The following is a 12,414-nucleotide window of genomic DNA, read 5'->3' as shown; positions in this document are numbered from 1 at the left end:
CTGAGTAACCACTTTACAAGGGTATATCATCCTAGTGAGGTTACTGCTTTAACCTAGGTGACAACCATTGTGGGAACAGAGGTAGATGAATTGGAAGTTCATAGGATATTGCAGAATCACAGTGTAAATACAGCTGTGGGATTAGATGGGATATCAACTAGGATATTGCGAGAATGTGCAGGGGAACTGGCATTGCCTTTGACTAGGCTCTTTAAATTTCACCTATGGTAGAGTTCCAAGGGAGTGGAAAGAGGACAAAATAATTCCCTTGCAAAGGGAGACTCTAAGACTGCAGTAGCAAATTATAGAACAATCAGTATCTCAGGCGTGCTGGTAAAAGTACTAGAAAAATTGCTCAAAAAGAGAATTCAAGAATGGGTAGATGAAAATATGATACTCTGAGAGTCAATCTGGCTTTGTGAAGAGTTGGTCAGTCATGCCTTAGTAATTTACTAACTTTTTATCATAGAGTAACAGTGAATTGGATAAAGGAAATGGCTACACAATGATTTTGCTGGATTTTGCAAAGGCATTTGACAGAATACCACATGGTACTCTGTTACGCAAATTAGAACAAATTGGGATGGATATGATGAGGGGGGGGGGTGCAGAATCAAGGCAAAAACAGGTGACTAACACTGTGCTGCAAGGTTCAGTGCTCAGACGATTGCTGTTTAATTTGTACATAAATGATATAGAAAAAAGCCTGAAAGGAAATATTCAGTTTTTTGCTGATGCGAAATTAGGTAGAGTAACAGTTAATCAAGGTGATGTGGAGAACTTGTAGGATGATTTAAATAGGCTGTCAGTATGGGCAAAAGATAATGGGTGTCAGTTTAATGTAGAGAAATGTAAAGTTATGCATTTTGCGATAAATAGATTACAAGCTGTGTATCACATTGATGGCACTGCACTATAGGAAATAGGTAAAGCTAGAGATTTAGGGGTGGTGGTAGACAAAGTTCAAGTTTAGAGGACATATTGCTAAGGTTGCCCATAAGATTACTTGGCTTCTCTCTTCTCTTTTCATCTCTCCACCACTTCCTTGTCCCTGAGAAACCCAGGGGACCAGACTTCAGCACAGTAATCCAAATGTGGGCCCCTGGGTTTCTCGGGGACCACATCTGGGTCCCTGAGAAACCCAGGGGTGTATCAAGGCCTTATAAAAAGTAATAACAACTTATCTCTTATGCTAATTATCTCTTATGCTACATGCTAATGTGTTCTTCAATAGCCAAGTAATCTTAGCAATTTTTTCTCTAAACTTTAACTCTGTCTACTGCCACCACTACCCCTAAATCTCATTTCATTTATTTACTGGAGTATGGTTCCATCAGTGTGGTAATGCTTGTAATTACACAGCTTATAATCTATTTATTCCAAAATCCATAACTTCACATTTCTCCATATTAAACTAACACCCATTATCTTTTGCCAATACTGATGACAGCCTATTTAAATTGTCCTGCAAGCTCTCCACATCCTTGATTAACTTATTAACTTTTACTCTACCTAATTTTGCCTCACCAGCAAACAACTGAATATATCCTTTCAGGTTATTTCCTATATCATTTATGTAAAAATTAAATAACAATGGTCCTAGCACTGAACCTTGCAGCACACCACTAGTCACCTGTTTTCACCTGGATTCTGCACCTCCATATGCCACTTTTTGATATCTGTCCAGCAGCCACTCTCTTATCCCCTTAACCAGTGTCATGTCCATCCCAGTTGTTTTAGTTTATGTAACAGAGTTCCATGCAGTATTCTGTCAAATACTTTTGCAAAATCATGTAACAATTTCCTTTATCGAACTCAGCTGTTACTCTATAATAAAAAGTTAATAAATTACTAAGACATGACCAACCGACCCTTCACAAAGCCATGTCGATCCTCTTGAATTCTCTTTTTGACCAATTTTTCTAGTACTTGCACCACCATGCCTGAGTGTGAAATTCTGATTGGTCTATAATTTGCTAATGTAGCTTTAGAACCTCCCTTATGCAAGGGAATTATTTGCCTTCTTTCCACTCCCTTGGAACTCTGTCAGAGGCATTGCCTGTTCCCTTGCACATTTTCACAAAACCCTAGCTGATATCCCATATAATCCTACAGATGTATTTACATTGAGATTCTGCAATATCCTCCAATTCATCCACCTCTGTTTCGACATCAGTATTTGTCACATGTGTTAAAGCAGCAACCTTCACCAGGATGATATACCCTTGCAAAGTGGTCACTCAGTAACTCAACTATTAATTTTCCATAGTCATTCTTCCTCTTACTTGCCACATAATGAAAAAACTCTTTGTGATTTCCTTTGGCCTGCTTGGCTAGATTCTTCTCGTGATCTGATTTTACCTTCCTTTCTATGCTGGTCACCTTTCTTGACTGAGCCGTGTACTGTTAATGAGTTTGCTAGTCACCTTTCATATACCCTCCACAGTATTTTTTCTTCTGCAGCTCATGCTTAATGATATTACTCATCCATCTAACTCCTATCTGATTAACCCTCTTTACCTTACGTATATAATTTAATATTGCTTCCTCTAGATGACCCTTAACCATATCCCATGTACAACTAACATCTTTATCTGCACTGTTTTATGCCATAGCACAGATATAAGCTTCTTCTTAATCTTTTCATAATCACCATTATGAAAAGCTTAAGCATTACCCCTCTCCCTACCTGCCTTGTAGTTCCAGATATATTCCTTCATGATAGAATTTTCCTTATGTTTACAATCTCCCAAGTCACGGTCTCTGCATGGTCACTTTCACCAATTGGAGGCAATGTGATCACCTTGATTATGGATATCCCTTCTGATCCTGTGACAAGGTCCAATATTCTTACATGCTTTATCACCTCCACATGTGCCTCAAGTAATTATCTCTTAGAAGGTGTATAAATTCTGTTTCCTTGCTGCGATGTGATCTTTCTTCTTTCCAGTCTATATCTCCATAGTTGAAGTCTCCCATATTAAACACTCAACCTGTACTAGTTGTACTAATTTTGCAATTCTTGTCTTCCAGATCATCTGTGGAACTCTCTATAGGCCAGAGAGTTCCACAGATGATCTGGAAGACAAGGATTGCAAAATTAGTACTAACTGTATATTTTGCCTTATTGGGCTTAATCTCACACCAGACTCCTTCAAATGAGCAGCCCCCTCCCTCCTATATCATATTCTTTTTGGCTGCAATTCATCTGCTATCATCAGCATTACCCCTCTCCCTATCTTCTCTATTTTCCTTGAAATAACTAAACCTTTCAAATTTTATTCCTGTAACTACATCATTTGCTGTTAGCCAGGTCTCACTAATGTCTATAACTTTTGGTGAGATTGCACTAACCTGTGCCAACCCCCCCCCCCTCTTGTTTCTTGTAGTTCTGGCATTAGTATATAGCAACTGCAGCATTCCTTTAGGCCCCGTCCACCTTTACTTTCTGAATTGACTACCCTATTCAATATTTTTGCTTGAGAGACTAGATTTCTCACTTGGTCATTCTCACACTCACCTGCTTCTTGGGTGCCTTCACACAAACTCGCTTGCTTCCACCCTAATTGCCCAAGTTTCCTGAATTTGTGCTTCAGCATGCTCGGTGAACAAAGTTCTCTCCAGACAAATAACACCAAAACCATTTAGATGCAGTTCATCAGCATTGTGCAAATCCTTCTTTCTGTCAAACACTGACCACAAATCCTACATCATTCCTTCTGCACATTCTACATATAGACTCATAGGCTATCAATGCCCTCCCCAGTTTGCATCTATCATAGCGTGGTAGGAGACTTACAATCTTCTCACTCTTCAGTTTTGCCTCTTCTAGCAACTCCTTTACATTCTCCCTCATAGAATACTTCTTGCCTCTCAAATGATTTATATCACCAAGACAATCATTTCCTTTGACTTACCTTTTTGCATCTGGGTGGCGTGGCTAATATCATGAATTTTTGCACCTAGAAAACACAGTTTTGTCACACTTTGATTAAGTACTCCCCTGATCATTGAGTCTCCGTACATAATTTTCTCCTTAACGTGTTTTTCTTGTTTGTTCTGTCAGTCTTATTCCTTCAGACCACCTGCTTCTTTCTCTTTTCACCCACCTAATCTCTTTCTGCTTCTGCAATTTTTCAATTTCACACTGTCTTATGAAGGATGACATTCAAGAGCACAATTTCTTTATTAATGTCTGTTTCATTCTCCTCTATTTCCACAGCCTCACATTTAACATTAATAACATTATTTTCCATCCTACCATCAGTAATGTCCACTGTACTAATATTTGCTGCATTCTCGTTACCTAACAGACACTCACTTTTGAAACACTTAATACACACCCTCTCTCTGGTTTCAATTTCCTTCCACATATCTTTTAATTTTCTTGACAAATACATTTCACACACACTGCACTGAATAAAATCCTGCAAATTCAAATTGCCCAACAAAGTGGTCTTTGTTGCCATTGTTTGTCCACGCATTGGTGCCATGCTGGCAATATCGCATTTAAACATAAAAAAAAAAAAAAAAATTAAGTTTAGGGATATTGCATCCCATATTGTTTCTTAGTTGAATAAGAAACTCAGAGTTTCATTCCGAATTTAGAAACTATATAAATTTCGGCGATTCCAAGTGTAAGCGAATACCTGGATAGTGGCACCTGATCCATTTGATAGTGCAAACTGAGGCAACTCATAGAAATGAGTTGCCTCAGTAATGTCCTATCATATCAATAAATCCTATCAATAAATCCTACCATCAGTAATGTCCACTGTACTAATATTTGCTGCATTCTCGTTACCTAACAGACACTCACTTTTGAAACACTTAATACACACCCTCTCTCTGGTTTCAATTTCCTTCCACATATCTTTTAATTTTCTTGACAAATACATTTCACACACACTGCACTGAATAAAATCCTGCAAATTCAAATTGCCCAACAAAGTGGTCTTTGTTGCCATTGTTTGTCCACGCATTGGTGCCATGCTGGCAATATCGCATTTAAACATAAAAAAAAAAAAATTAAGTTTAGGGATATTGCATCCCATATTGTTTCTTAGTTGAATAAGAAACTCAGAGTTTCATTCCGAATTTAGAAACTATATAAATTTCGGCGATTCCAAGCGTAAGCGAATACCTGGATAGTGGCACCTGATCCATTTGATAGTGCAAACTGAGGCAACTCATAGAAAGGGTGGAGCAAGATCCGATCACTATTCTTGGTATTTACCCATAATGTGAACTTAGCTCCTATGAGCTGTATTATTGTTCTACATTATGAGAGAAGGTCACTACCCAGACCGGTTTCAACCTTTATTGAGGTCTCATCAGTGAGTAGGTAGACCCTAGTTAATGCCAAGTTTGTAGCAAACAGCACTTACATCCCTTCTATGAGAATTGCCAAGAAGGGGTCCTAATAAATTACTAATTATATGAAGAGCCAAAGGCTTCAATTCGGCGACATGAACTTATTTAAGTTTAGGGATATTGCATCCTATATTGTTTCTTAGCCGAATAAGAAACTCAAAGAGTTTCATGCCAAATAAGAAACTCACAGAGTTTCATGCCAAATATAGAAACTATATAAATTTCGGCGATTCCAAGCGTAAGCAAATACCTGAATAGTGGCACCTGATCCATTTGGTAGTGCAAACTGAGACAACTCATAGAAAGGGTGGAGCAAGCTCCAATCACTATTCTTGGTATTTACCCATAATGTGAACTTAGCTCCTAGGAGCTGTATTACTGTTCGTATTTCCTATTTGACTAAGAAACAATATGGGATGCAATATCCCTAAACTTAAATAAGTTCATGTCGCCAAATTGAAGCCTTTGGCTCTTCATATAATTAGTAAAAAAAAAAAAAATACATTTACTTACAAACTCTCTCTAGCCCAGTCAATCCTACAACCGTTTAAAACAAAAACTACTTATTCTACATGATATTTGGAAGTCTCTTAAATGCCTCAGTTACTCTTGAGGGTGTGTTGTAATAGGTAACCATCTAAAAACTATTTGAAACAATGAGCAGCTTATGCCTAATGTACAAAATGATTCTTGTGAATAATCCATGCTATGTTATATTAAAAAAAATAGCTGTTAGACGTTACCAGAGTTTTTTGAACATCTCTCTAATACCAATTTCCTGAAGACGCTGCCATCACTAACAGTTAAACATATGGTAGTTTCTTTTTCTTAAATATATAAAGAAACTTTTTAATGTTTTTCTATAGATATAATTAATTCTAGAGCAATATTGCTAAGAGTCTGGGGCCAATTAGTAGATGTTCATCTTATTGCTCTGGAATTAATCTCATTGCTTTGTTGGGATGGATATCAACCAAGGAGGTGTGAGCACTGTTTAGCTATACCGGAATGCAGTATTCTGCTGTGTAATATGGGGAAGATGATATAGTTAGTGGGATAGAATGTGTAGGTTATAGTATGTTTAGGAGGGATAGAGAGAATAAAATTGGGGGAGGGGTGTTATTGATGATAGCTGATGAACTGCAGCCAAGGAGAATTGAAGTATTGCAGGATAGTGAAAGGAGCTCATTTGAGGCTATTTGGTGTGAGATTGATACTGGCAGAATAAAATATACAGTTGGGTGCTGCTATAGACCAGGTGATGGAATAGATGGTGGAGATGGTATGCATAAACAAATTGATGAAATGAGTGGAAGGAGGGTAATTATTATGGGGGATTTCAACTATGGTAACATTGATTGGAAGGAGGAGAGGACACATGTGAGGAAGGAAATGGATTTTATTCAATTATTAAGGGATAACTATCTGAAACAGCATGTAATTGAAAATACTAGGGGTGTGAGAGTGCTTGACCTGGTAATAGTATCTGAGAAATTGACTGTAATGAATATGACCATGTTGCCACCTATTGGTGAGAGTGATCATAAGGTCTTGACCTGGGAGGTGGCTAAAGGTGTGAAATTTGTGATTAAGACAGGGTATATGTGGAATTACCGTGCTGGCAAGTATGACAAGCTTAGGAGATTGCTTGGATCAGTGCCATGGCATGTACAACTGCAAGGGCTGGACGTCGATAGAGCATGGGAAGTGATCAAAGAGCATTTACAGGAGGTTGTGGCTGATTGTATACCTAAGGTCCGAATAGTGAAACAAGGAGGGGTTAAATGGATGAATAACACCATTAAGCTTGAGCTGCAAAAAAAGAAACAACTATGGAGGGAATTTAAAGAAAGGGGTGACCTGCAGGCACACGAACGGTATAAAGTACAGGCCAGAAGGGTAACGAGTGTGGTAAAAACAGCAAAAGCCGATTATGAAAGGAAACTAGCTATGCAAGCAAAAGAGAATCCCAAACAGTTCTTTCAATATGCTGCAAGCAAGAAAAAAACTGTACATGGCAAAATGATTTTAAGGAATGACGATGGTAAAGAGATCACTGAACCAGTCGATATAATGGAGTTACTGAGCGCGCACTTTGCAAAAGTATATCATCCAGGTGGTGACGTTGAAAAAATGAAGGAACCATTAGTTTATATGGGAATTGTGATGAATGAAGTGGAGGTGAATAGTCTATTACAGAACCTTAATGTGAATACATCTGTGGGATTGGATGGTATACCGGCACGGGTCTTGCATGAAGCGGCTAATGAATTATCAGTGCCCTTGACCATGTTGTTTAATCTGAGTCTCAGGTCTGGCTTAGTCCCGAAGGCGTGGAAAGAGGGGAAAATAGTTTCACTGCATAAAGGAGGATCCAAGACTATGGTTGCAAATTACCGACCGATCAGCATATCAGGAGTCGTTGTCAAGGTCTTGGAGAAAGTAGTCAAGGGAAAAATACAGGAATGGATTGATGAAAATGAGATACTGTACAGAGGACAGCATGGCTTTGTGAAGGGTAGATCATGCCTCAGTAACTTGCTCAAGTTTTATAACAAGGTGACGGCTGAACTGGATAAGGGAAATGGGTTTACAGTGATACTGCTGGACCTAGCAAAGGCGTTTGACAGGATACCACATGGAATTCTAATCCGTAAACTACAACATATGGGAATGGATATAGGGTTGGTGAGATGGATAGCTGGGTGGTTGATGGAGATATCAAAGAGTAGTTTATTCAGGAGTAGAGTCCAAAAAACGGCCTGTGACTAGTGGTGTGCCACAGGGTTCTGTTCTTGGACCACTGCTGTTTAATCTGTTCATTAACGATATAGGGAAGGGTCTAAGTGGGACAGTTCATTTGTTTGCTGATGATGCAAAGTTGGGTAGGGCGATAGTGAATGCAGAAGATGTCAAAGTCTTGCAAGATGACTTAGATAGATTGGAGTTCTGGACTAAGGAGAATGGATGTCAATTTAATGTGACAAAATGTAAGGTTATGCATTTCGGAGTGAAAAGATTAGCAGCAGTATACCACATTGGTGGAACTGTACTCCAAGAGATTGATGAGGCCAGGGACTTGGGAGTGTTGGTGGATAGGGAGATGAAGTTTAGGGGGCACATTGCGAAAGTAGCTAAATCAGCTCATCAACTCACTTGGTTGTTGAAAAATACCTTGACGAGCAGAGAAAAACAAGTTATTGTACCTCTGTACCGAGCCCTGATAAGACCTCATCTCGACTACTGTGCCCAGAATTGGTCACCTCGGTTCCTTCTTGATGGGGAGGAGGTTGAGAGGATCCAGAGGCGAGTGACTAAGATGATAGCAGGTCTATGGAATGAACCATATGAGAACAGGTTGAAGATTTGTGGGTTGCAGAAACTAGTTGATAGGCGGAAAAGGGGAGACATGATTGAGACATTCAAATTGCTAAAAGGATTCTATAGGATTAATTCAGATGATATTTTTGAGATCAGGACTGGTGGTGGGAGAACTAGGGGACACCCATGGAAGCTGGGCAAGAGCGTGGTTAGCAGGGGTGTTAGAGCTGGGTTCTTTACTTTTAGAGTGGTAAATGAGTGGAATAAGCTGCCAGAGTCTGTTGTGGGTGCTATGACAGTGAGCGAGTTCAAGGCAAGGTATGATAGATACTGTGAGAATGTTGAACAGCTGCGTGAACATGATGTTTAGGGCCTCCCTCGATGAGTCTAAGGACTCCTGGAGTAGCCCGTGGTAATAATAATAGTAATAATAATAATAATATACGAATGCTGAAGCTGTTGTGCTTAATTTGTGACATCAAAATCTGTCTAGATTCACTCTTGTATATATTGAGTTTCTGTTTCTCTTTCACAAACTTTCTCATCTCTATAACTTGTATGGTGCTGATATTTTTGAAAATAGGCAAGGCGAGAACCTTCAGCTAGCCTGGATGGCTTCCCAGAATTCATAGACAACTAAAGCTCAAATGTAATTAAATGGCTGATGAATATGTACATTGGCATTTTAGTTAAAACAAGATCACTACTCTTTAAGAGATTAAAAATAGCTAATTAAAAATTGGGAAAGATCCATTTTTTACTATAAGCTACAACCCATTGCCTTATTAATCATGTGCCTGAAACTTCTTGGTGGATGTTATACATTACTGTACAACAGAATTTGCAAAATCATCACAGCAAGTACTCAAAGCCGGCCATATGCTGACCTATGTGATCAACTGCTAGCGTTTACAACACATACGGAAAATGGTTTTAGTAATTGACTAAAAACTTTTTCTTTTTTTGGGGGGGGGGGGGTCTTTCTGCAGCTTGTGACACTATTTGGATGGAGAAGGTTCTCACCTTAATTTTGAGAGAAGGAATGATCCTACAAAAGAATTTTTTTTGCCTGATAATTTTATAAGCAGTGACATTTATATATATTGATTCTAAAAGTAAATTCCAGTAAGCCTGGGAATGGTCTTATCAATTTCTGTACATATAACATCTCTGCTGCTATCTCAGACATTTACATGTACAGTTGACATTGCAACTCTGAGCATCTCCTTTCCAGTTATAAAGAATATATATCAACAAAGATGCAGCCAAAATTCACAACTACATTAAACAGTGGCACTCAATTGAATCCAAATGAAACTGAAGGTATTGCTTTCCAATGAAATAAAAACCAATCTAACATTTCCAAAATATACTTTAGAAACAGCACTGTGAAATAAAAGAGAAACCCATTGTAGTCAAATGTGAATCTAGGCATATTCTTGACAAAGATTGCTGATAAATTAAAAACTCACAATACCATTTTTCAAAAACTAACAGGCTCTTCACTGGATGCAGATGCTAGCAAACTAAGTACAACAACTTTGTTTTTAACCTTGCTTTCATGTCTTTTGCACATTTAATACGTGGATATTTTGCAGGGTTATATTAGTGGGGTAATGCCTTTTTTGAAGCTCTTGTGGTGGGATCAAGTCTTCCTATTAAAGTTTAGGACTTATTAATGTTGAAATGTGCAAAGATAGTATTATTCATGGTGTTGGTCCAGTTGTTTTCCCAGCCATGTTAAGAGATTATAACATTTCACTAACTATGGATGCATTAGTAATGTTGTAATTCTCAGTCTCTTGCTTTCCTCATTACATCTGGAGATATCTTTTTTGATAGCTTCCTGGCAGCCCACACAACTCTGAACTGTTTGTAGCTGCTGGATTTGATCCACCTCAGGAGTCAGCTTGTTTTGCAAAAGAGCTCCAATCAGTTTTCTGAAAATTTCACCTCAGTGATGGACTTAGTAACCCTGATTCAGATTCCTAATTTGTAGAAGATAGGACAGTAATTGCTACTTGGGAAGCTATTGAGTACGTTTTGCTAATAGGGAGTCAGCTATGATCATCATCAATGGTACTGAAACAAAAGGTAAGATTGTACCCTCTTTTCTGTTGAGTGGAAGCTTTGTTTTTTAATAACAATCAAACATACTGAAGGCCACAAGACTTATCCTTTAGATGTCATTAATACTTTGTAAGGGCTAGTGTTGAAGAAGGAAAACAAGTGCTTTTTTTTTGAACAATTGGAGTCATAATCCTTGGGGGGGGGGAAATGGTGTAAAGAAGACTGTTTCATTGATTAGAAGTAGCTGATGGAATGAAGATTGACTAGCAGTTGCTTGTGTGTTTTACAGGTTTAAGAGAAAGTGGAGGAATGGTGGTAGTCAGTTCAACCCATGAAAATGGCTACATGAGAGCCATTGGAGAAAAACAGGTTAACTTATATATGTGAGTGAAATCATTTTACCAGATTGTCCTCTTCTAGATGGATAGTATCAAACACTTGTAGGATTCTTGTTGCTTCATTATAAATGTGAGAACAGCATTTTAAGGTAGGGAAAATTTAGAGTTTATGCAATGTTAAAAATTATACAAGAGAGAAGTAGTGTCTTGAGCAGTAAAGGATACCTAGTATTTTAAAAACAGAAGAGTCCATGGATGTGATAAGCTTATCCCAGAAAAGACTAGATGCGTGAGTCATCCAAAGAGAGGTCTGATCTTTAGAAATATGAGTGTTATCAAAGGTAATGAGAGATTGTGTCTTCCTTCCTGCACAAAAGAAGAAAGGACTGACAAATTGAAGCTGTCCTCATTGTATTGAAATATTACAGAAAGATCAGAGTTTATGGCATAGATTATTTAAGAATGTTGTACCTTTAGAAATCTGAACACTGCCAGAATTGTCTTTCACATCAAAAACTATATATAGGTTTAAACATTCTCTCCAGTGAACGATCATTATTCTGAATATTATCGTTAATCTAAAATTAGCATATCAATTAATTTTTAAAAACCTCTTTTTGGTTTAAATAGTTTTATGTGATATCAAGATTCTGTTTGGGGTAATTTTCTTTATTTACAAAAAAATGCAAATACACCTTTTGTTTTAATTTATGAGCAGCATTAAAGAAATTTTAGCACATAGTTTTAAGACAGTTTATGCAGAAAATGAAAATTCTGGATGAAAATCTTTTAATTTGTTTTATTTACAGGACTCGTATCGCATTTTAAATCGTAGATTCATAAGAGATAGCCGTTCTTATCCTTTACAACTCTCTTCAGCAGGAAGATTCTCATCACACTGGTTCATCCTTTTTAATGACATCTTTGTTCACAGCCAGGTAAGCAATTTGATTGTGTACCACTATTTGAATTCTTCCCTTACTGCTAGTGCAAATGCCTGAATGATTTCCAAATTCTCCTTATGGTTTTTTAAGATGTCAGCCAACAAAGATAGTTCTAAATGTAATCTTATGAAACTAGCATGGTCAATATAAGAAAGTTTATTCATTTCACTGAAGCATCAAGGAAAACAAAAGTATTTCATTTGCTAATAATTAATTGCTCCTAAGTTTTGCCAGTTTTATTACTCACTCAATGCAAAGAAGCTATGCATGTCAAATGATTTTTACTCAGAACTCCATGCTAACAAATAGTAAGAACTCCATAATAGAAATTAAATTTCATCACTATCCACATGACATCTGAAGTGAAT

The 12,414-nt window shown here is 37.7% G+C and overlaps 1 protein-coding gene across 4 annotated transcripts in view; it reads left to right on the top strand.

Annotated features, from left to right (window-relative positions):
* The window catches only part of Als2 (Amyotrophic lateral sclerosis 2), a 550,533-nt gene that overhangs the window by 187,461 nt on the left and 350,658 nt on the right, over window positions 1-12,414 (top strand). For all 4 annotated transcript variants that reach the window (XM_090415655.1, XM_090415656.1, XM_090415654.1 and 1 more), the window contains exon 10: window positions 11,912-12,040. In XM_090415655.1, the coding sequence (XP_090271781.1) occupies window positions 11,912-12,040 (129 nt within the window). The remainder of the gene's footprint in view (window positions 1-11,911; window positions 12,041-12,414) is intronic.

The sequence above is a fragment of the Typopeltis vanoorti genome, chromosome 3, assembly GCF_054136105.1.
Source record: "Typopeltis vanoorti isolate ZY-2024b chromosome 3, IOZ_Tvanoo_1.0, whole genome shotgun sequence".
Lineage (NCBI taxonomy): Eukaryota > Metazoa > Arthropoda > Arachnida > Uropygi > Thelyphonidae > Typopeltis > Typopeltis vanoorti.
This window is presented reverse-complemented; position numbering and strand designations above follow the sequence as displayed.